Genomic DNA, 26,112 nt, shown 5'->3' with positions numbered 1-26,112 from the left:
ACCTCATTTTCAACAAATTCTGCAGGAATGCTTCACTGATGACTCACAATCTGAAATATTAGAAAATATACAAGGCTTGACAGATATTCATCTGGCTATTTTCAGGATGACAGCAATTACACAGAGCTGGTACAGTACTGCAGGTGGAAACAACACACATTAAGCTAGTGGGACGTTGACTAGGACTTGACAAGTGAGTTACCTGATGCTCAAAAATGACAAATAATTTAAGTTTTATGTTGAGTTAATAAACTCATTATATTAAGAGTGTCTATAAAGATCACAGTATGGGTAACAGGTGGCTCCTCCTCCTGGATTGTTATCACCACTTTACTAACAAGTTTTACAAGTCTTTCATAAAACACAGTCTACAATAAAGCAAAAATATTCTCTTTCATGAGGCAAACTTCCTCAGTTATTCTCTAGATCCGAGGGGATTTCCTGCCACTGTCCTAATAAACCAGTAAAACTGGGACTCTAGATATCAACAGGTAGCTGAGCTTAGACCCACCATGAACACAGCTGGGTGATTTATCAGTAAAACAGCCAGTATAAATCAGATTAAACAGCAGAAACAGCATGGCTGGTTGTAGGCTATGCTGCTAGGTGTAGATTTCAGAATAACCCCTTAAGCCAAACACACTCTCACACACTCCCTCTCACACACAAACACAACCACCATAAGGCACACTATATTACCACTACTAATATCCTACAAAGTTATCTAAAAAATCTACAGTCCAGTGAACCACCTTGCAGTTTATCATACACATTACATAAGCCTGCAGCACAAAGCTGGAGTTAAACGCTTCACATTTGAATTTTATGCGCCCAGGTACCCACCTTATTTGAAGCTTTGGAGGACATTTTACTCTCCTATCCCGCTTCAAAAGTGGCAGGTTAGAAGTTGCTGCTGTCTCTGTGTTGATAATCACTTGGGAGAGTGCGCTATTTTCCTTCCAGTTGTGTGTGTTTTTTCGCCCAGCTGCCGCCACGCCGGGCTACGTTGTTATTTTATTTTATCCGGGACGACGGGAAACATGTCACGAAAAGCCGTGAGGAAAGTCCAAAGTTCATTATCTTATCGTCGCTGCCCGAAACGCTAGCGTTAGTCCAGTCAGGTACCGAGTCATGGAAGAAACTCGAGTGGAAAAAAGAAACAGAAAAGCCCGTGAGAAGACCACCTTTCGTCGGCGTTTCGTCGCTAACCGCTGGATGAAAAGTTGGGAAGAGGAGGCATCACTCGGACGGCGTACAGCAATGGCAGGCTGAGTGAACCTCTCCCTGCTCTCGGCGCTGTGAGCAACGGCCGTGTCGCGTCTGTGCGGAGCGGACCACTGCGCGAACGGAGGGGTGGTCCACTCTGGAAAAACGGGGACATTGTCAATTTCCCCCGTTACACCTTCCCTAATAACGACTTTTTCTTTAAAGTACATTATTTTATCCAATAATTCTTTAGGATTTCGTTAAATTTTCTGTTTTGTATTTATTTTTATTGCGGCTAAAAAAAGTGCCCACCCCTGTTATCCCGTGGAATAAACAGTCCGGGATACAATAAGGAGAAGCGACGCCGCTGTCTCTGCTGATGCTGAATGCTCACTTTCACTGTGTAGTGATGGTCAATGTTATGCTGGTATGTTGCAGAAGGGCTACACTGGGGGTCTTTGGGGGTGAAAACACCGCCAAGTTCTGGTGCTCCTCTGCCAAATACGGTGTAAAACACAGCCACTGGAAGCGTGCCCCCAGAACAAAACAGCGCGAGCAGAATATTTAAAAAGTTAGTTGCATAATGACCAAAACTATTTCCACTTTTCGCAGTGTTTTGGTGTAGTGCATCCGTTAGATTACAGGATGAGTCATTTAGCTAAACACGGATTCCTTATTTGAAAACATTCCTAAGAACAGAGAAGTTAGCAGTGTTTGTGGTTAAGCCACCGCACAGGAAACCACAAAAGCCATTCAGTTAAGTTCCTATGACTTCCTAAACCACACCCCACCCACAGGATGCAACAATCTCAGCTTGCATTGTTTCACGGTTTACTTCTGTTTCCAGCAAACAGTATTAAAGTGGGCTGCAGGAGAACAACACAAAATGATGAAGTAGTGTGACATTAGAAGAAGTTTTCGCTGTGTCCAGCCTTACAGCACATGGGACTGTGAGCATTATAAACACAGGCACACCCTGTCTTTTCCAAACAAACCGAGCAATCACATTCCCTCAATCTAGCTCCTCTAATGATCACTTCCTCTGTGTCTTTCTCGCTCAGCTGTGGAGGAGGAGGGTTTGGCAGTGTAGGTGGTCTATGGGGTTAAATCCCACCAGACGTAATCCTACAAGGCAGAGATACCGGCTGCTTAGGAGTAGCAGACATGCCTTGAGGGCTGCAAGCAGAGGGGTGACCTCAAGAAAGGCCAGGTCACACAGAGACCAGGATCAAGACAGATGAACAGCTCTAAAACCTGCACATACTCAGTTAAAGTATGTTTGAAGAAGGGACGCAGTGAAATCCTTTGAAGACACAGACACAGACACAACAATGTTAAACATGCCCCAAGGATGATACATACTAGTATTGATGCAAGTCGCTCGCTCCTCCTGAAGCTCCTCAAACGCCTGTCCGGATCGATCAGCGCCGACAGCAGGATGTTTAACATGATCACTCAGGCGTCAGCCAACAATAATTTGCAATCAAAATAAGTAAACTTGAGCTGCAAAATGCTGCTGATCGCCTTTAAAAATGAGAATAAAACAGAGGTCTTTCCTCTGCTGCTCGCCTCTCACTCTCATCCACAGCTGTGATGGTACCTCAGATGTTCTGATGGAGAGGAGCGCGACATTAGTGACACTCCAATGTGATCAAAGCTATCTTTGTCTTCTATGCTTGCATCCCTGCTCCCCTCTCTCTCTCTCTCTCTCTCTCTCTTTATCTCACAAACACAAACACACACACATACACAGCTCTTTCGGGGCGACGGGCAGCTTCAAAGCTCAGGTGCGCTCATGGAAGAGCAGGCACATGGAAAACAAAGGGCGAACATGCAGGCCCGCATTTGGATGGAGCACATCACAAGGTTCATTCAACCCAGCTTCTCCTGCAGCGAAAAGGCTAATGTAGAGTGAAACAGCATAATGTGCACAACCTAAAACTGTAAAGCCGGCTGCTGACGTACGAGTACATGACGACGGATAAAGAAGAATGTGATGTTTGATGTGAACCAGTCGCTTTCCATCGGTGAGAGCTCTTAAACAGATGTTATTTCCCTGTTTTCATCTGTCCTGAGTTAAGTGTCTGTGTGATCCCTCCTGTGCCCTGTTGACTCACCGCTGCCCTGCAGGTCCTGTTTCTACTCACTAATAGAAACCTTCTGGAGACACAGACCAGGTCAACTGTGGCTACACAGAGAAGCAGTTCATGTAGAGGTATTATATTTTTTTAGTATGCAAACATTTGTTAATTGATTTTGTATTTCTGTGTTTTCTTGTTGCCAAAAAATCCCATGAATTAGTTCATCTCAATACTTTCTGGCTTCCCTTCCCTTCCCTATCTAATTTCTTCTTACTCAAGATGTAAATCTGTGAAAATTAAAAAAAGGTAAAATCCTTCTTGAACAGCTGAGTATTGAATTTTTTATTAAAATGTACTCAAATAGGAGTAAAAATACACTTTAGCTGCATTTGGTGCATTTTTGTCTGTACTCAGTTCACTGTTGGTTTTGGTGTTCGTTTGTTTACATTGTTTACAAAACGAGCCTCATACTTTTTAAAATAATTTCATTCTGAGAAAGATTATTTAAAGCCACAGAGGAAAGGGCTGTGGTGTAACCCGCTAATGATCAGTATACAAATGTCACATCTCTGCTTAAGAGGCCAACCGTTTGTGACCAGATTAGTATCATATGACAGGATTAGCAGGCATCTCTCAAATTCAAACACCCCCACCCAGCCCTCATCAGTATTGTTTAGGCTTTTGTGTGTGTGTGTGTGTTGAGGGGGACTCAACCAGTAAACACAAATCTGGTTTCCAGATTTCAAGAAACACGTTCTAAGACATCCCATCCTGATAAACTATAAATGCTGAGAGAGAAATATCTATAAAACAAAAGCAGGAATAAAAGCTGTACAGAACTATATTCCACAAACTGGCTGCAGCTTTTAACCTACATTTTACCACCACATATCAGTTTAAATATCGACCGTGCAAACACACTCCCTGACTGCTGCTTCACATCAGAAGGGGTTTTCACAGGGTGCAAACAAGGCCAACAGGGCGAGGAGTATACACACATATCCTTATAATAATAACTCAGGTCTCCGTCCTCTCAGAGAGCCCCTGAACCTGATCTTCCACTAAACCTGTCAACTGTTTCCAGTCATGCAGTCCCTCTCTTCCATATACAGCCACAGCACAGGCCATCAATCACACAGTACAGTATAGCACACCTGTTTCCAGCAGCTCTGTGCAGGTGAGCTGTTGAGCTGTCTCTGGCTAAACTGACGACTGCAGCATGGTCGACATATGAATGGAAGAGGTTTAGACAGAAAAGTAGAGGCTAGAGGTAAAGTCAGAGATTATCAAAGTCAGTGGGACTTATCCACTGGGGACCATGAATGTCTGTAACAATTACCAACAGACCTACACTCTTTCATCATGTTTCACAAACCTTTTCATGCTTTCATGACCTGAAAATATAAACGGCATTGGCTAGTTTGCTGCCACAAAGCAACTGCAATTCATTTCAAGGATATCAAAGGATACACTGTTCTAGAGAAGACTCCCAAAATGGCACTTGGTAGAAAGGAGTTTCTTATTATTAATAAATTAATATTCCTGCTATCGTCAAATGTGTTCGTCCCTAATTCATTCACAACCACAGAAGAAAAGTTATCCTGTGTAAGAATAGTCTGAAGTGCTGTTATTTTGAGAAACACTTAGCTCTTGTGATGAAGAGAAAAAAAAGCTTCTGGAGTGCTAAATTTACCACAGAGGGTCTTCAGTCACTGATAGCGAACCAGGCTACTTTTAATCTTCTGCAGACATTTACTCCAAGAGGCAGCCTGTGATCAACCAAGCAAAAAAAATCTCAAATTTTCTTCTTTCTCAGCCTCTCGCTCTTTCTCTCCTCAACAGACAAGGATTGCTGAGCCTTTTATAGACAGTGAGCTGAGACTATGCTGCAGTGAACCTGGCTGAACTCCACTCTGCTCCTCAGCAATATCTCAAGTAGCTTAACAACTAATGGTCCAAGTTGCAGAGCACGATATCAGGTCTACTTGAAATTCCTATGATTTTCTTGCCTTGGACCAACCTGCACACTGGACGCTGTATCTCTGTTTTTATTCAGCGTAAATCTGATGAGGCTGAAGTCGCCATTACATCACGCTTTCCATCACCACCACGTGACGACCCCATTGTTTGCTGCAGAATGAGGCTGTAAATTAAAAATATTGCAAATCCCAAGGTGCAATCCACAGTGCACTCAGCTCAGTCTAGTGTGTGTGGGTGTGTGTGTGTGTGTTTTGCCAGTAAATACTTCATGAAAAACAATTCAACCTTTTCCCTCTATTGTTGCGATAACACAGCAGACAATGCAAATGTAACTTCAAGCAGCATTTTGTTGCTGCCCAGTCGTGTTTGTGAAGATAAATGTATTACACCGTGTCTGTTTTGTGCCAGTGTGTCCTCAAACTCATGACACAGAGAGCAAATACAGATTGTCCTCCACAGTTTCACATCACACTCAATGGATAATCATGTTTTTTTGTAATGATAACGATCCACTCTTTAAGACTGACAATAAAATCTGGCGAAAAAATTGCAGAGAAAACAACTATCATGACAAAAAACAGGCCATAAAGTAAAGAAACCAGGGAGGAAATGTTGTTATCACAGAGATGTGTTAAATATCTTGCACCCAGGCTGCACCTGTGTGTGATTTTTATCATCCAATTACACAAAGGTGCACTAAGTGACAGGTGGGTGCATGAAAATATTTTGCTGACATGTGAACCTACTGGGTTAACACCTTACTGCACATTCAGCAATGCGGGGGAAAGAGTGAGAGCAAGTGAAGCACACATGAATTTAAAGCAAAATATATTCTGGTCTGTAATATGTTTTCATCTCTGTCATGTCAGTGCTGCAGCAGGCATCATGTCTGATGTAAAATCTAACAGGATTCCTCATGGTTCTGTTGAAACAGTAACATTATGTTCAGAAAACTTGACTTTAATTCAAATCACTGAGCACAAACAAATGCTGCTGTGGTGTTTCCATTAACAGCTGATGGTTGTACACTGTTCTTCACTGCCTCTCTGTTTTCAGATGAGTGATGCTCAGCTGGATCCGAAAACATGTGAGCTCAAGTGTAAAAAAAGAAAAAAAAGAAAAGAAAATTGTTTGTGTTTGATGAATGGAGCAGTGACAAAAAAGTGGAAAAGATCAGTGCAAACCGACAGCAATCTGACCATACAAATCCTCTCACACGATCTCATACTACGATACTCATAATCACACGTTAAGTAGCATTCAAAGGGCAAGTGTGAGTTATTTTTACCAGTAATATTTGAATCTGTGCGGGCTGTATACCCTAAATGATTATAAAATGCAGAACAACAGGCGAGTGAATTTAATCTTTCAGTTGTGCAGCTGCACAGACACAGAGGAGGGAGTTGGAAAAACACAAGAGAAAGGACAGAACCTGATGCAGGTGGTAGATATGTAGAGCGTGCTTGGAAAAAAAAGGAATAATTTGTTACTTTTAACAAGCACGCCCTTTCCACGTGCTCCACCTCAAGGAGAAAGAACTTTTTTTAAAAGAATAACAGTATTTTCCTGCATCAGTTTCTGTCATCTGTCAGTGCCTTTGCCTCATTAAAATACATAACTTACAGTTAGGCAGACCAATCATCATTCAGTATCCATGTTCGTCTGGTTACAACTTTGAGGAGGTTCACGTCAGCTATTCTCTAAGTACTTGGTGTAGGAAACAGTGCAGCAGAGGCACCGAGGAACTGCAACACCTCATGCGTAAAACTCAGCCTTAAGGCCTCACCTGGTACAAAAACAAAAAACAACTCAACACTATCAGTTGCATTTTAGGCAGCTGCACAGAAACGTACAGCAATTACACTGCACTGTTACTCCTAACAGGTCTATGTGTCACCTCAGTACGAGGAGGCAATAACAGCAGCAGTTAAACTGTCTGGAGGCGCTTACAGTAAATGTCCACCTCAGGCTATAATAACAGCACAACAACACAATCTATACAAGTTCGCTGATGAAACCTTAAAGCTCATCTTCTCAATCACAATGCCTCACAGCCTCGCTCTGTAATCCACAGCTGTGGACGTACACAGAAATGCACAGCAGTCAGAGAGGTGGGGTTAAAGTTCTGACTCGTCCACATCAGATGAATTTCTGAATTTGGTGGCCTTGTATATAGAATATCTAAAATGTGGGGACTGTGTAAACAGTCTGTGAGTCCTCCACTGTTCAGCCAATGTCACTGAAACTCATTTAGACTTTGTAATTATTGTTTAATTTAAAATCCAACGAGCTAGACTATAGCTCATTAGCTGAAACAATGAAAAACGCATCACTGTCCTCGCACTTCCTCACTGCACTGTACGCTACAGAGGTGAGATTAAACCAGAGGAGGGCATCAGTTTTGTCAGTGTGCAAGAGCTAATGCATTTGTGTCTGGGCCAAAATGTGTGAGCAGCTGAGCACGGTGTGAATCTACAGCTTAATAAATAGGCAATAGACACAAGGGCTCCAAAGCTGCCTGTCTTACACTGAGCTACAGAGTTATGTCTCGATAGGTCCAACAGCTGCAGCTCAAGTTACAGTGTCGACAGCGAGCAGCGGGCACTAAAACGCCGTTTGACACACACTGTAAGTGGCATGTAATTGATTTTTAAGGAAGAGTAAAGATTTACAAGTCTAATACAGGCAGCAACTGCAGATTTCAGGCTCTGTGGACACAATTAACTTCCATCAGGGTGAAGATTTATTTCGCAGGGGCCCGACAGAACGGCCGGCAATCTCATCACATGTTGCTCAGGCTTAAGAAAAATGCAACGCAGATACAAACAGGGCTCAGTCTGATGGTAAAACTGGCATAACAGCAACATTTTTTAATCTTTTAATCTAGTTTAATTAAAGATCAAGAGTTGTTTTTCCTCTGTCCACACCCAGCGTGACTTATGGGTGTGGACAGAAATGCGCTTTTCTGTTGTAGTAATAGTATGTGTATATATTTTAAGTGGTGAAGGAGCAAGAGCACGTCAGCAGAGGACAATGTCACGATGATAAACACGGACATTCACCGTTCACTTAAAGCTGCAACACCCAGTACCACAGGAGGCCTGTGTCAGTGTTTGTGTGTGTGTTGTATGTATAGGAAATTCTCTTAACGCTTTTACTGCAGCTGCACATGTGATGATATTTATCCACATTGTCTGGTTTCAGCCGTGGCTGCAGCGTTCGTCCGTTACCTTACATCCACTGTGGGATTTATGAGTGAAAGTGGCATCGGGATTGATCCAAATAAATCAATTAAACACACAGACAAAACATGTTGTGTTTGTTTCTTGAAAACATTCATTCAAGACAAGATATTTACCAAAAGGACGTGTCAATCTTCTCTGTTGATAACAAGGACAAACAGTGTCTCAAAGCTACAGAATATCCAAAAAGGAACAAACTGCATTTTGTTCTGATATTGTCACAGAGAAGATACAGAGTAGTAGAAACAGCAGATTCAGGCATTTTAGTGATAAATGTTTTCTGTTTGTGCAGTGACTGAGTTTATTTCTCACAGACAGAGTAATGCAGTACACTCATACAGTATTACTGTAAACAGGATTATTCTCACTATCGATTCATCTGCCAAATGTTTTGGTCAATAAAATGCCAGAAGCTTACATCTTCAGTCCAACACCCCAGAAATAATCAGTTTACAATCGTATAAGAGAAACAAAAGCAGCAAATCCTCACAGATGAGAATCTGGAACTGATGGATGCAGTAAACTTATTGCTTGTTCATTTAAATGTAAGTCTACATCCTGCACAGCACAACACTGTGTGACAGAGCTCTGTTTGTGATACAAGTGATGAAGAGAAGGAAATTAATAAAAGAAAGCAAATGGGGGACAGCAAAGGAGAGCAGAGGGTGGGAGGGTGAAGTAAAGGGATTAAAGGGGGAGAAAGGGAGAGAATAGTGCAATTTAAGAGGTAAGAGTTGATAAGATGAGAGAAAATGGAGAAAGAGAGAACAGTGGATGAGATAATAGAAAGAAGAAACTATATTATATTGTACCAAAAGATGTAACGAATGAGGGAATGTTTCATGTCCAGTGAACGCAGCGTTGGCCTGAATAAAAGACGTGCCCCCCCGCCTCCCTCCCGTCAGTGACTCTTCCCATGGCACCGCCTGTTACTGCTACATTCCTGCAGAATGAAGCTGCTCGCTCTGAGCGAAGGAGTGGAAACTGCAGGAGCTTCCAGAGAAACAGGCACAGGCACTCTGCACCCCAGGAGAGGTTGAACAGTTCAAGCTGAGGAGTGCCAATCACACAAACGAAAAAAAAAAAAAACAGCCCTAATTGTGTAAAATCGATTGAATTCACTCCACATTTAGAGCTGTTACAGTAAATGTGATTAAATGGTTCAGTGATAATGAGGTAAATTGATTTCTGGTGACTGTTATTGGCAGATAATATCAGAGATGAAATCACAGAGGAGTCGGTCACTGAAAACCCTTGTGATCTCTCTATTTGGAAATGCTGAATATGACACAGTAGATAAGGAAAAGAAGAGCAGGCTGTTGTGTATTCAGCCGTCTTATCAAAACACATCACTTACTGTGAGTTTCAGTGGACAGACAAAGTGTACGCAGCTGGATTTGTGGTAAAAATACGCAGATATGTGTGTGTTTGATAAGTTTTTTTAAATCAAGACTAATCAACAGTTAGAAAGAAAGAAAAGAAACATTTAAGAAACAGCTGAATCAGGCTCCTCCGCTCTCACTTAACCCTTTCAGCTCTGAGTTTATGACCTCCTCCAATGAAGTCACGGCCCTACAAGAGGAGACGATGTCGTGTTTTTTGGTAGGAGGGAGGAAGGAGAAGCGGTGGAGGATGGGAACCCGACCCAGCCAGCAAGCAAGCAAGCGAGGCGGATGGAGACACGGCAGCCACAGGGGTCGCTTCAAGCCTGGTGGTGATGAGATGCGATGGGACCCGACCCTGCAGAAGCCCCAGCCAGTGTGTTAGCTGACTAATCCTCTTGCCGTCCAGTGCCAGGATCCAGACTCATCAGCTTTGGTGTTCTCTTGTCAGACTCATTTTTATAACGTCCCACTGGTCAATTCTAACCACTAATGCCCAACACAACGGCCCCTAATGCCAAGTGATTATGGAGTGCTGTTTTAGCACATTTGTCGCCCGAAAAGAAAGAAAGAGCCACAAGGCAGCGAGGCTGGCTCCCTGCTCAAAGGACCAGCCTGATGAACTCAGCAGAAAGGGAGCGGACCTAAAAGCCGGTCTAAGCCACGACTCTCGGGGTGGGCACTGTGGGGCCTGAGCTGGGTCGGGATTGAACTGGGCAGTGGGCAGGGATTTACAGTGCCCTATTCTCCAGCGTATAGACAGTTCCTGTGAGCTCATACGCGAGGCGAGACTGGACGTGTACATCCGGACCTTTCCTGCGTGCCGGGCACAGAGACGCAGAGGGTGTAGGTTTGATTTTAAAGCTGGTGGGGACACAAGGGTGAACGAGGAGTTTGTAAACAATGTTAAAGAGGAAAGGTGTATTAAGCAAAATATGTGCATTTTTTTTTGTTTGGTTGATAAAAACTCAATGACTTCCAGATCATTAACTATCCTGTGTATTGATATTTTAACACATTTTTTACCAAATAAGTAAACAATTTTGGTTTACGACCCCTCACCCATGGGCTGAACTGAGCAGAATATTTCACAGTTGAAAAATAAATGAAAACATCTCTCCAGCTGATTCACTGGTCTGGTGTTGGTTAGGTTTGCTGGCTAGATAAATTAAAAAGTTACAACAGGGGGGAGGCAATGATGGGATGTTGAGCAACTCACACTCCCACTGCTCTTGTCCAGAGCACATGACAGTGTGGAAGGGATCAAACCGAGATAAAAAAAAAAATCTGTTCTAGCCTTGAGATTACAAGACAAAACACTGGTCTGCCTTCAGATTCAACTTTACTGTTTGTTACATGTCTTTATTTAAACAGATAACAGTCTAATAAAAGCAAAAATGAAAAATAAATCAACAGAGCAGAGAGCAGAAACTTAAACGCAGAGTTGTTGTGTTGTGTTTGCCTTTGCTGCACCACCAACAGGGAACAGAGCGTTATCCGCCTCTGTTTGCTCACTGCTCTTGTAGCACCTGCCCCCCCCACCTCTGGTGCCACTGGCCTGAGCATGTGACATGTACAGTAAACAACATATGGAACACCAACGGCAGGTTGACACAAACACTCAAACGCTGCACTACTGTTCCACTAATGTTTACACCGAGCAGTCGAGCCGACGCTGTTCTGTTATCACTGATATTATAGGTTTTATACGGAGCTAAGCTGAGCCAAAGTCAACCACACAGGACACAGCGAGACAGACTGGTGTGCTGTGAACAGCTGGAAATGTAGAGATACATGCAAATGACATTTTAAAGCTAAATTATTCAAATCAGTGTTAGAAAAGAAACGTGAACTTTTAACAGAGATTCTAATTCTGCTCATACCTTTGATTTTCTAAGATAAAAAAAAAAAAATCAGAGCTGCAAAATATAAGGGACCTAAAACCCATATGGTCTCATCCCCTGTGTGCAACTAATGGAACATGCATATCTTTAATTACAGAGCGTATCATTATGAGAACATTATGCAGACCACAGCTACAAGGCTGTGATTAGCTCTGTTAGTCAGTGTAGAATATGCAAGAGCAGCACTCCCGCGGGAAGGTCAGACTGCATGACACACTCGGACTCTGCAGGACAACAGCATTGTACACCAGAGTGTGTCTGAATCACAGCAGTTAACCCTGGACTCAGAGATATGAATATAAAAATACATTTTTAAAATCTGTTTCATGTGACGTCAGTGATTAATATTCACCCATTCTCCGTTTTGTTGTGAGTAATGTAATCCGTTTTGAAGTAATATTCAGGTGTCTCAAAAACACTTAGTGTTCTGCAGAAAGCCTTATCTCAAAATAATCCCCTTTGTATTTATACATAAGCTACAGGACGTTATGCATGGACGAGATTAAATGGATTTCACGTTAAAATCCCGTCATCGGAAGTTCGCACTGAAACACTCAACTGCAGGCATTATATAGAAGCTTTACAGGACAGAACTGCCTGTGAGGGAAAAAAAAGGCCATTATGCATCATCTTTATGGTAAGTGATGCATTTTTTCTTGCACTAGAAAAGCTGTGAATAGCTGTAGTAGAAGTCTAACATGAAACCATTAGGTTAAAGCTTGATGAAAGACATTTATATTGGGATTAATGTCAGTTAAATTATGTTTTTTATTAAGAAATTTGTCCTCTGCATCTGTTCTGTCCTGAGCAATGGGTCTGGGATCCAGCTCCAGTTCAGGAACCAGTAGTGAAATGACATGATAAAGTATAATACCCTACATGCTTGTCTGCAAGAAACCCACGCAAACATGGAGGACCATAACACAAAACAGAACACAGACACAATCTTATTGCTGTGAGTCAAATGCCGAAGCTTCGTCGCTGCCAGCGGTCAAAAGACATTTTAAAATTAAGATTCATAAATTCTCTCACCAAACTTTCTTCACCTCTGAAATTTATTTACCAGTACATTTCCAAAAGAACATTTCTCACCAGCCTGGAATTCTTGTCTTAGCTTTCATTAGATTCATTAGTGTTCATAAACTCCACACTCTGTGTGTGATTTACTGCTGTCACCAAAGCCCACAATACAGTTACCACAACTTTAAAATGATGCAAACCAGGACACAAAATACAAACTTAACATCAACGCTCTAAGTTAAAGTCACTTCATACACTTCAAACTGCAGAGATACGTGATCAGTCGGACTTTTGTAACCTTGTTCAGAGCAGAAATGAAATATCCACCTTGAAAAAACATCTCCTTTCATGTTTGTCCAGAAGATGAAACATCTAGTTTTGACCAGCATCAATTAAACATACGAACGTCAAACACTCACAAATAAAACCCCTCTGCTTCACTATAACCTTCCAAAAATGGCATTCGATTAGCTCCGTGCTCATCACACATAATCAAACCGTCACTCACCACACATGCGTGCATATGCCTGCACACGGTCTGACTCCAGCTACGGCTCAGCCAGAGGGATGCTTTAGCCCGTGTATGTGTCCCTCTGCATGCACGAGCAGTATGCAAGTCAGTGCATCTGCGTGTGTGAGTGGATGCGGGGTGATCCTCAGCAGCGCACACTGTGGACTGAGAGCAGAGCCAACCTGGTGTGACATCTGCGAAGGCCGTGAGATAATCTACATGACACTGCCACTGATAGCAGTGGAGATATTGATTTAAAAAGCAGCAGCTCTAAAATTAGATCCCTGTGTGTTCTGATTGGGCCAGAGGCACGCACCTCTGTGGTAATATGAGCCCGTGGGCCAAGCTGAGTGCGGCGATCAAAGCTTTGATGGTGGAGACTCCTGCAGCTCCAGCAGTCCCGACTAAAGTCAACCCTAACAACGGTGGGGCCCTCTGGCCTGACCTCCTGCTCCCTTCCTCCCTCCGTCCTCTCTCCCTGTGATAACAGAGACATTCCTGAGCTCGTTCCCTGCCTCGCCGCAGGCCTCTCCCTTAATTCCAGCGGAGTGTGTGGAATGTTGGACCGGAGAGCCGAGCAGCCGGAGGCAAACAGACGAGAGGAAATGAACAACATTAATAAACTCAGGTCTGTTATGGCTCCTGGTGCTCGAAGCACCTGGATGCCCACAGCAGGACGGACCAGCATGTATGCATGCAGACAGACACACACACACGGCTAGAAGCAGGGAGAACATCTGCCGTACAATGTGCAAATCTGGAGCAAACGTGTCCATATGTAGCTGTGTAGTTGGATTAACAGTGTAAGAGAATAAGAGGGCGGGATTACAGGAAATGATGGGATCTTTTGAACATGCAGATTAGACACATCAGATCAATGTACTGCTTAGGATCCCAGCAATAAGATATCGAAGAACCCAGCGAGAGGAAATTTTACTTACTTAGCTTCAAATGATCTAAATAGGGTTTAGGAACGTCTTTTTCCATGATATATGATCTTTCTAATGATGTACAGAGGCACCACTTTGACTCTAAGACTACTCTGATCCATAGCCTAAGACAGTCAAACAGAAAATCAACAAAATGAGCAAATTCCAGGGAGTCAGAGGCTGGTCTGTCAGAGTCTGGCCAATTTCCCTTTCATAACTAAAAGGTGTGTTTGTGAGAGGGAGACAGAGAGATGGAGCAGGGAGGAAGATAAAGCCGCTACAGGCCAGGTGAGCAGAGCACATGAGAAGATAAACCAAGAGAAGATCAAAGGGAGAGGAGAAAGAGATTTGGCACGTGGTATAATCTCAAAAAGAGGGGAACACTCTGTTCTGTGCATTAGAGTCAGAGGCAGAGTGATGGCCTGGAAGAAAAGATGAAGGGCAAAACATATCAGAAAGAGTGATATACGGCACTGCAGCCGAGTCCGACCCGGGGCATAAATCTCCACCACTCCTCCGTGCTTCTGGAAATCAATTCCCTCCATTGGTTGCTGCTTTATTTATGGGTCACCATTAGGGACAAACCATCAGCGGCTGAGATGACTGAGTTGCAGTCCCGGAGGGAGAGGTGGAGCTCGGTGGGGCAGGAGGGGGGCGTCACCGACACATCCAGCCGCCTGAAATGAGCGACGACGTTTGGGGTCGAGAGCTTGAATTGTAACTGTTGCAACCACGCAGGCTGTTAATCATCAACCTGAGAAAACACCTGAAAATTCCTCACAGCCTAAAACTGTTCTCAATGTTTTCATTCTCATCTACAACTCTGTGATTTGTTGAACGTGTTGAGAAGGTGATTTTTCTCCTTTCCAGTCAGTCTTGGTCCTGACAAAGCCAATGACTCAGTGTGTGTGTGTTTGTTTGTACGTATACATGAATGTGTGTGTGTCTGACAGGAGACGCAGCTCTTCACACAGAGAGGACGCGATCAGAAGCGACAACGTCACAGAGATGTCACGTTCTCTGCGACTGCACCGAACAGAGGAGTCTGTTACTGCTGTGACCTTCTCCGGCACCCACTCCACACGTCTTCCTCCTCTGCCCAGTTTGTCTATCCGCCACGCCACCATCCCTCACTGTTACTCCTGCCCACCTGCTCGGCTTCTCGTCTGCCTGTCCTGTCTGCCAGCCTGCTTCAGGACTAAAGGAGGCCAGCCAGCTTTTATTAAAAGAAAACAAGCAGGAGATATAACGAGGGATACAGGGATATGAGGACAGTTAATCTGCTGGCAGCGTCACTGAGGCTCTGAGGAAAATAAGCCAGAAATATATATTGTCTGAGCTTCCTCACGGAGCAGGACTCCTCTCATGCTCACTGGTTAAAGCTAGGTGGGGATTCTTTAAAAAAAAATACCACCTTTATTCTTTGCAGTCCTGCTGAAGTGCTAGCTTATACAGATGGCACCAGATAGACTACATGCAAGAGAAAAGCAGGAAAAGGGATATGATACATGGGCAGTAGAGTAGAATAGAAAGAAGTAGAGCATTGTTTTTGTCGGTCTTGGCGGGTTCTAAGAAAAGCCGCTGACCCATAGATGACAAAATCCCTATCACCTGACTGATCGGTCATCCCCCGCTGCTCTTCCCTCTCTCATTTTTACTGAAACATCGCCAGCGAAGACTCACCGCCTCATAAATATGAGCGGGCGTGCCGGGGAGTTCATATCACCCGTTTTCTGATTCATCAACGAGAACAAGAACAAAACATCTGAACATTTTGTACTCGACGTCCACGCCGTCTTCTCCAGCCGCTCCCTGCACAAACATCTCTTACACTTTTACTCCAAGGGGTCATGCTGATGTTTGGCTCCGACGGCAACGTTCAGAATTAAACCAGCTGCTCATTTTAATGCTCAAAACTTGACTTTCCAGTCTCTTCCCATCAGCCAGTAGATACGATGAGATGTTGAAATTCTTACACTGGCAAATATTTGCCAACAACACTAAAGTGCAGATGAATCCGTGCCCATCTCCCCTCGTTTTTGCTCTCGGTTTCAGATCTGCCACTCTGCTTGGCAGCGAGATCCCCAGTGGGCTTTTCTGGAATGTCAATTTCAGTTAATTAAATTTTCTGGCATCTGCTTTGCCCATGAAGTCACAGAGGGAGCCACAACAGTACAGGCATCTGCAAAAGATCTGTCACAAGTTTTACTCTGAGATGACGAATGGTGAAATATTAACATATTTAGCCCACATATGAAATTAATGTGGCTGCTTGCTTGAATTCAGAGACTGCAGAAATTCACCACATATGCTTCCCATATATTTGTTCAAAGAGCCATCAAAAATGAAGAGATTCACCTCCTTTTCACTCATGATTGATGGCGGCTCAGTCTGTTTTCATCTGTCTGAATCTTCTCTCTCCACATCTCGGCACAGAGATGGTTTAAAAAACATGCTAAAGATGTGGAAAGTGTGAACCAGCGTGACGACACGTGTGTGACAGATGAAATCCACCTACATCTGCTGAAGAGGAGAACCCACCCTGTCCCACTCAGACAGTTTAAAATGGAGACCAGTGCTGAGGAGGTCAGCGGTCTCCTCGTCGGTCAGGTTTGGACGGTTAGTGGTGAAACTCTGCCCTCTGCAGGACGAACACTGTCACTGCGCTGCTTTTCAGACGGGTTGACTGGAGGGGAGCTTCAGTGCTCTGTTCATCCGTTCAGTGTAGCAAAAGCACTGTTAGTGGCCACACAGGTGTACTGCACCGTGGTGGTGGAGTAAACAGTTCTGTGCATGGTAACAACAAGGGACAGAACTGGCAGAAACATGACGGTGTTTTCCATGGCTCTGAGTTTCTTGTTTGGCTCATGAAGTGAGTGGGATTATGATACTAACACTTTAAGTCCTCGTGTTTAGGATTTAGACGCAGTGTTAATCAGTTGTTTAGAAGACTGCACATTATAAATGTGCTTATATCTGCTTGTTACTACATTATAATGTGTTATAAACTATTTACAGCTTATTAAAAAGCCCTGTTTTATGTAATTAAGTAAATGCGCTCACTTCAATTCATTCATTTAATTAAATAAAATCAGTCAATGTAATACACTTATTTAAGATGAATGTGTACTTCCTCTTTAACTTAAAAAATGGAATAATTTAAGCAGTGATTGAAACTGTCTCATGCCTGCTGGACGTGACCTTTAGCCCCAGCAGAGGTCAGAGATCAGTTTGTGTCCCTGTGCTGTGGAAGTCAATCGGCAAAAGATGCTGACTCATTTTCCACAAAGAAACACACACATACACACCCTTCTGCCCTCGCACACACTCATTTAAACACTGAGGCATCAGTTGCCAAATTATTATCTGCAGACTTTGAGGGCATTTTTTGGGAGTCCTCAGCAAAATGATGGGTCATTTATCCATCATTCAAGAAACAGCTTCAGCTGTTAAAGCGTCAGTATCGACAGTCCGTATCAAAAACATGTCAGTGTTGTAATCAGACCTGTTGGAGATTAGTGATAAAACTGGAAAAAGTCATTAAAATAAAAATATACAGCAGCTGATGTCACAAACATATAAATATCTGAACTAAAATAACTGGTCAGTTTGTGAAAATAGGTCCCATCCCAGTTACTCAGCAGCAGCACAGGCCATCTCTGCCTGGGTTAATGGACCTGGGCGGAGGGGCCATCAAAACTGCGAGCAGAGTACATCCCTCAGCAGGTAGCATCCTGAAATAGCAACCTTGATCCTAATGGTGCACAGCACAGCCCCCGGCTTCTGACGAATCCATCCTGAGAGCCCCCCCTGCCCCCGAGCGAGCAGGCCTCCCGAGGCACGCACACAAACAAAAAAAGACAGACACACACACGCAGTGACGGACAGAAAGACATATACACACACAGACACACACACGTATCTTCATGCACCCGTCGGCTCTGATTAACCCATTTCCTATTTTTTTTTCTTCCCCCCGCATCACTTGCTTTACTCCTCTCTGCAGACAGACGCCACAAAGCCAGGTTGCCGGTTGGCATCATGACTCTCCCCGGGGGCGTCTCACTTTACAAAGTTTCACATTTCTGGTGGTCAATTTAGTTGAGAGGGAAAATAAAAGTCAAACATGAAATGAGAGCCCCTGGAGGTGCCTGCACAGAGGGAGAGGTTGGAGACAGAGAGATCTCTCTGTGCACCTGCAGCACCGAGGAGACTGACATTGTTAAAAGAGGGCAGGCGGTAAAATGAAGCGCAGGGACAGAGGTGACACTATACGAGCACTTCCACTGATACGACATCAGATGATCGTGCTTTAAGACGACTGACGTACACAGAGGAAGATTTTCTCCACATATTTTCAGCTGTGGTGCTACAACAGAGAAAATAACTTACAAGTATTTATATAACAGACCTGTTTTTAATTCAGCTCAACCTTCAAACCTTTTTGAAGTGTGTGAGAGTCAGAGTTCAGTCAAAGCTACTGGCAGCAAAAGAGATTTCATTTACATCTTCTTGCTGCAAACAGCAGTTTCATTCATCATGAAGATTGTCTGAAATCTCTAATATCAAACACTGAACTGGAATCTGTGACGCTTCTTCATGAGCTGCTGAGGACACACAATGTTTGATAGAAATATGGCTATTACTGCTTCATGAGATGGTGGGCGGTGATGAGAAGAATATTGGGTTATTGACAAATGAACTTGAACGATGGGCAATAAAAAGAAAGTGATATTTTTCAACAGTGCAGAGGGACAGGACGAGCTAGAAACAACCTGTCCAAGTATCATATACAAAATAAAGTTTTACTTTATTCTAGAAATCAACTTACTTTAAAATATTTCAATACTTTAAAAGATGCATTTCCTTTTTCATTTTATGTATCAGTCTCAGGTATCAGCTCAGAGATGTGATTGTCTCAGGTGTTTGTCTCCTCTATTGATTATTCAGGTTCAAGTATTTGCTCTCTGAATGAACTTAATGCTTCCACAGTGTGTCCGACGAGTTCTCAGTTTGTCTTTCACGACCACACTGATGATCTGAAGTGCGGTAAAACTGAGAGCGCAAAATTTAGCATAATGGTAACATGTGGGAGAAAACTGATCGATCAAGAGGCAACTGTTTTATAAATAGAATAGATGTTTTGGGCTGGTGGCAGCTTCTCAAATGTCAGGGTTGTGATACCAACCTGAATATTTCTGCGTGTCAGATTGTCGGTTGGACAAAATAAGACATTTACACTCGTTACAATGAGCAGCTGAAAATTATGGCTCAGGTTTCTGACATTTTATGGACAAAACAATTCATTTAATCTACAGATTAATCATCACTGATGGTGGCTAAATAAGAAACATTCAGTGTTATATAACAGTCATCCTTTGATGCACAGGCAGTCTGAGGAGAAGAAGAAAATGAGAGAACTACAAGAAATTTATCACAGAGACTTTTCACCAATCAATAAATCAGATCAATAAAAAAAGAGATAAAAAGCCTTTTTACATAGCTGCAGACTTCAGTCTGGTTTCTCCTCAGGCCGAAGTCTGCCCATTCACATCACTTTAACCTGTGTGCATTATCACCCTAACCTCCTACACCCGGGGCAAAGTAATTGTGTTGCCATGGAAACAGAGGAGAGGGGCCTAAATTCTGAGCTGCCGAGAATCCATCCCATCTCGTTAGACGAGGCTGCTGCTGCTGCCGCTGCCACGTGGTACAAGATGAATGTTGAAGTCATAAATTAACCCAATCTTCTCTTTCATAATCCAACACATCTCACGCACGAACCGCCGACTGCGCGTTTTCCCGTCACGGTGCTCGAACCAGAGCCAAAAAAAAACCCCCCAATAATTTAAAGATTAAAAAATAGAAAAAACACGAAAAGCCAGCACTGTTACAGAGAATGGAGAATTATGATGCCATTTAGCTTAATTTAACTCAAGACTACAAGGTGTTGTGATTGCTTTTAAGTGTGATAAATTATTCAGAGCAAAACATTTCAGCGCTCAGACTAGAAACGGAGCTGGGACCCAAAACAGGGAGGGATGTGAAAGCAAAGCTAAAATTACATCAAAACAGCAGAGCCACTGAAGGTCACTGAGGAAACACTGTCAGTCACTGAGGCTGAAAATGACTTCTAAGGGTTTAAATAAGAGAATTACATGTTGCCATTAAAGCTTATCTGGCACAGGCACCTTGAGCAGAGTTAGAGGAAACATCGGTGTCCCACGGGAAAGGGCTGAAGTATGTGCTGCTGTCGGGTCAGCTGCTCTCATCTGATCAATAAAATTCATTCTGCTCCTCCATTAGGTAAACACCGCGAGGCCAGTATGGTGCTTAATGTTCTTTATTCAGTATTGACAGTTACCTGCGTGTTGGTGAGCAAAAATGACCATTAATACACTGTAAACAAACACGTAAACAAAGGGCGTGAGGGCGAGAACAATAGGTCATCTTTAACCAGCTGTAGCAGATTAGATCAATACGACAGGGCGGGGCTGAGCTTGTGGTCACGCGAGCGCGACGACACCAGTACTGCTCCTTCTCCTCCATCGATACATCATTCATCATTCTCTTTTAATTTTTCGTCCCTCCATCAGTCTCATCCTATCTGCCCGTGCCCTTTGGTTCATTTCTCCATGCCCACTCCCTGCCCTCCTCCATCTGAGAAATGCTGACCTGCAGACTCCCTAATGCGACCAATCAATATCACACAGAGGACAGCAGACCGCCGGACATACTAATATGAAGACACACTTCCTGCAATGTATGCAGCCAGGCATCCCTTCTTCATCCACTTCACCAAAGATCTCTCACACACACACACACACACACCCTGCAAACCAAGAGTGATTGATTAATTTAATCTAATTTCATGTGAACTGTTCCATATGACCCTGTGTTAAATAAGGCCTTCTCACTTACAGGCTGCTGCTGCTGCTGCTGTGGATGTCATAGATCATTGCTTCATCTATCTATAGAGCCAACATTGATCCACGCCCGCCCTTCCTGCCTGACATTACAGATGCACGGTGCCGCGGGATGAGCCGACACGAGGGGCAGGGAGCGTGTCATTATGCACAGGGCTCTGTGTATTTAAACAGCTAATGAATCACTGCGATCAAAATCAAAGCCATAGGGAATCTGAAAGCTAAAGCCTATGGATTTGCTGCTGGTTAATGGCGAACGCAATTAACGAGGGGCTTCGTCGGCCCGTCCCAGATGGCAGCCATGAACCCGCAGCCTGCAGACAAGATCAAACACCATGAGCTGGAAAAGTAACATCAAATGACAAGTGGAAAGTACACAGAGGAATGTCAACAGGACTGTAAAGCATGGCCTTTACTTAACCTTGCTATCCAACTTTATAAATTTGCCTTAAGCTCTTTTACACAAATAAAATGAGTAATGTCACGATGGAAAAAGACTTTTAGTACGTGAACATTAACAAAAACTGCAAAATGTACTTAAAGTATCAAAAGTAAAAGTCTGGATCTCTTTTCTCTCTGATAAATTAATGTGTGAGCAGCAGTTTAATGTTGAAGTTTGACAGAAATTATACTCGGCTGGATGGTTACAATATCCTACAAAAACAAGCACATGTTCTGAAGGTAAAATCCTTATTAACACAGTAACTGCAGCTGACAGACGAATTCAGAGGAGTAAAAAGTCCATTATTTCCCACAGATATGTAGGCGAGTAGAAGTAAAGCAGAATAAAAATGGAAAATCTCAAGTGAAATACTTCAAACTAGACTTGAGTGAACGCACTACGATTTATCCTCCGCTCCTCATTCCCGTCACACACACATCGTTCTTATTATAGTAGAATAACAACACTGGCCAGATGCTGGTGATATTTAAGTCAATACAAACAGTATCACATACAACACGCCTGTCTTTGAATTACCGTACAACACTGGTCATTAAAAATGTATAAGTGCTGCCCCTAGAGGACGGTAAAGACAGAGAAGATGCCCGCTGACTTCATGTGCTGCTTTGTTTTTATTGCATCATATATCCACAGCCTCACTGTGAGTGTGTGCCTGTAGAGAGCAGTAATAACATCCTGCAGCCACTAACGTCTTCACCAGCATCAAGTTTGACTTGTTCTAAAGGAGCAGCAGGTAGGCTGATACAAGTTAGACGCTCAGCAGCTTTTAGCTGATGTCTGGTGTTAATTTCCCACACTGATGATGAGTATGTTGATCCCAGAGGCTTAGCGCTGCCGCAGGTTTAATCATTTGTTCAGAAATAACCACTGCTGCTGCTGTAACGCCACGTCCGGTCCAGGCATCACGGACGTAATCACAGAGGCTGCAGACAATTTCCAGCAGCCTGTTCCAGCTCAGGTAAGATGGACGACTCGCATGTACAATGCAATTTTGTCCTGTTGTGCGTCGAGAACAACAGGGATGAGGAGAGTGAGTTATAAGGCGTCTGTGGAGCCTCCCGTCTATCCAGAGAAAATATATTCATCTAATCGGAACATCCTGCACCCTGCTGTCAAACCATTCTCTCATCCCTCATACAGCCCATCCGTGTCATAACCTCCACTCCTCCCTCGCATTCATCACTCTGTTTTGTAATCTCTCTCTTTTCCACTCTCTCTGTCAGTCAGTGTTTGAGTGTTTGCCACCTCTGGTCTGCACCCATCGACCCGACCAAGAGAAATGATGGAGTATGTTCGGTGTTCGCAGGCGTTCCACAGGCGCCGTCTCTGAAACGGATTTCTCCACATTTTGCGTTTTACAGGAAGGTTTCATTACCACAAACCATTTAAATGGGCACCTGTCATTCCTATTACTTGCATTGTTCTCCTTTATCTAATCAACCAAAAGGTTTCCATGCCTGCTTTCATTCAAATGAAATCATTTACAGGAGAAATCTCAGTATAGATTTTACTGAGGTCAATCCTGTGGATGCAAAGAGGCTTTTTACTCAACCACTTAGCAAAACATGTTTGGCCTGTTTTTGTGTTTTAGTCTCTGCTGAATGAAATTCCTTTCATCTCCTCTCAGTACAGCCTCATACTCCCTCCTCCCAAGGTCTTCATACACGCACAGGTCTATGCTTGTGTTGGGAATAACATGTGATGTACTGCGTTGTATGCAGATGCAGCAGACTTATGTTTATGCACACATCAGTGCATACATACTGTAGGCAGGGCAGAGCTTTTCGATACTGATACCTTGACTTCGATACCGGTTCCTGATTCTTTTTTCCAATACCAATTTTATAAAATCAATTCTAACAAAATTACACTACATTATGGTACAAATCTTTTTCAGCTTTGGCATTTTTCCACTTAAAGCAATTTTCAAACATAAAAAAATATACAACAAATAATTTTCAGTGCAAAAAAACAAGCAACAGTCAGTGCAGTTGAACACAGAGCAACTTTCTGCTCTTAAACTGATTCCGTGCACGTTAAATTGCTTCATCAAATTGCTCGTGTTGCCGGCCTTAGCAACGATGTCCTTTTTGCAAATATTGCATCGCACACTATTGGCATCAATCTTGCTAAAATGGAGACACACTCTTGACTTTGTCACATTTTTTTAACCGCTTCGACACAGACACAGGTGAACTGCGCCTGTGGGCGTAACCACGTATTTTTCCTGCATGCCTCTGTAACGTTACAGCCAATCACCAGCAGCATTTTCAGATCTTGATCATGTGACTAACTCCTTGGTACCTTAAAACAAAGCATCGTTCGATACCATAGTATCGAAGCATTTCGGTCGGTGCCATAAAAGAACCGAAGTTCCATACCCAGCCCTAACGTGCCTGTGTGCAAAAAGAGTAAGGCTGACACTGTAAATACACAGATGTGTGGTATATGTGTGTGAGTACATATGAAGAGTGCCACTGGTGCTTTGGTGCGCACACATCTGTAGCTATATATGATACGTCTGTGTGTGTGGAAGCATCTGCACATCCTGGGAGATCTACATATCTGTATATGAAATGTATTTTTATGTGGGAGGGTTTTGAAGACTGGGTTGGGGGATGGGTTGGAAAATAAATTCTACAGCTGTGGTTACAACATGAGGACAGTCCTTATTTATGCATCCCACCTATGCAAAAACAACTCAACAAATAATAACTGCCAAAAAGAGGACTGCATTCAGATAAAGACGCTAAAACTCACTCATGAGCAGGATGCCAAATTAGCATCTAAGATGTGTGATCACAGTAACGCCTGGAGAGTAAAATAAGAAACTGGGCTGACCAGGAAAACAACAGCATCAGCTGTTTTTATGTTGTCATTTCCCGACACTGAATACAGGGAGATACAGAGCTGTAGAGAGAGACAGGAGAGATTCACACATTAACGACCTGCAAACGTTTACGGCGTCTGACATCTTACGACTGCTGTGTGATCACAGAGGTGGTCGTGTGAGAGTTAAAAATACTCCACACTGACAAAATAACACCACATCTAGTAAATATGGCTTTGGTTATTACACACTGAACAATGGTCTGGTATTCATATGTGTTTTTCAGAAAAATCACAGTCTCTCAGTTGGAATTCCAACTTTGAAGTTGACCTGAACGTTTAGAAGTTAAATCTGTTTTGTAAAGTCTGACTGGATAAATTCAGAGGATACACGGTGGTCAAACAAAAAATCTGGCTGTTTTTTTCTGTCGTGAATGAACCCTAACCCTGATTCCAAACCTTTTTGTGTATTCTTGTTGTCTTATTTAGAAAATGAAGGCCACAGAGCAGCAAGATCTATCAGGAGGGAGTCAAACTAGTGATCACACAGAGCTGTGCCACATGGATCTCACCAAAACAGTGTGTACTTTCAGCCCAAGGACTTTGCATATCAGGTCACACTACACACTTTACAGCAACACACATGCACACACACCTATCTATCCTCTGACACTGTTGTAAAGAATCAATCCCCTGCTCCACACATTGGCAGCTACTTTGCATTAGAAGACAAATAGAGGAGAGGAGCGATCGGTCTGTATTGAATAAATAGTATCTGAAATCCCAGGTGAGTTCACCCAGTTTAACCACACACTCTTTTTTTTTCAGATTCTCTTCTGCACAGCCTTCACAGTGCTGTTTTTATCACACAGTGAAAAGAAAAGAGAACACTGCATTATGAAGTAGATCATTTCTTCCATCTATTATTCATGCCTGAGTCTTGCGCTCATGGACATCTTGTGATGGTCCACGGCAAGGCAAGAGAATGGAAGCTAATGTATTTGTGTAACGTGCTCTGAGCAGCCGATACCGCTGCGTGGAGTGAGAGCTCAGTGAGATGAAATGGATACGGAGGCCGTTTTTTCAGACTGCATCTTCAATATTCTTGATGGAAAAGGAGAGGCGTAATTGAGAATGCCTGAGAGTCACATGCAAACTTTGACCTTAGTTGAATACTCAACGGGATAAAAACATGCTGTATATATAGACTGAGATTTACAGCTGGTGTGTAATGTTTTAGCTGAGAGAGAGGCTGTGAGAAGGAAGCAGATCCACTTCAGAAGGTTCTCCTGAGGCTGCGTTTGAAGACGATCCCGGCTGATGGACCTGAACCTGTGAAGCATCTCTGACTTGTCTACAGTGATGTTTCTCTGCAGTATCCACATCACTGACAGACACATTAGGAAACATGAAGCGTGCACCAGAGCAAATAACAACTAAAGACGCTGTGAGATTTAGATTTCCCCTCACATCTTATCACATTTTGTTTTTTAGAAAAATGGCAAAACACTGAATTGCATCGCAGCAGCTGTGATTTTTCTACAGGGTCTCGTCCAGTTGTAGTTTTAGCTTAGCTGCTTCATAGCGTCAGCTGTTGCTGTTGTTGTCTTGACTGTTTTGTGGTTAATGTTCATTGACA

At 43.1% G+C, this 26,112-nt stretch overlaps 1 protein-coding gene across 14 annotated transcripts in view; it reads right to left on the bottom strand.

Annotated features, from left to right (window-relative positions):
• Positions 1 to 26,112, bottom strand: part of tjp1a (tight junction protein 1a) — an 80,145-nt gene that overhangs the window by 41,809 nt on the left and 12,224 nt on the right. Inside the window, exon 1 of one of the 14 annotated variants that reach the window (XM_018686247.2) lies at positions 13,324 to 13,353. The exons of 11 other annotated variants lie outside the window; for them this stretch is intronic. In XM_018686247.2, the coding sequence (XP_018541763.1) occupies positions 13,324 to 13,338 (15 nt within the window). In that variant the 5' untranslated portion in view covers positions 13,339 to 13,353. Of the gene's footprint in view, positions 1 to 843; positions 1,312 to 2,568; positions 2,671 to 13,323; positions 13,354 to 26,112 lie in introns of those variants that run through there. 2 more of the 14 variants (XM_018686244.2, XM_018686246.2) reach the window with 2 other exon arrangements.

Source organism: Lates calcarifer, linkage group LG2, assembly GCF_001640805.2.
Source record: "Lates calcarifer isolate ASB-BC8 linkage group LG2, TLL_Latcal_v3, whole genome shotgun sequence".
In the NCBI taxonomy this organism is placed as follows: Eukaryota; Metazoa; Chordata; class Actinopteri; family Centropomidae; genus Lates; species Lates calcarifer.
Note: the sequence above shows the minus strand (reverse complement) of the source record. Positions and strands in the feature narration are given on the sequence as shown.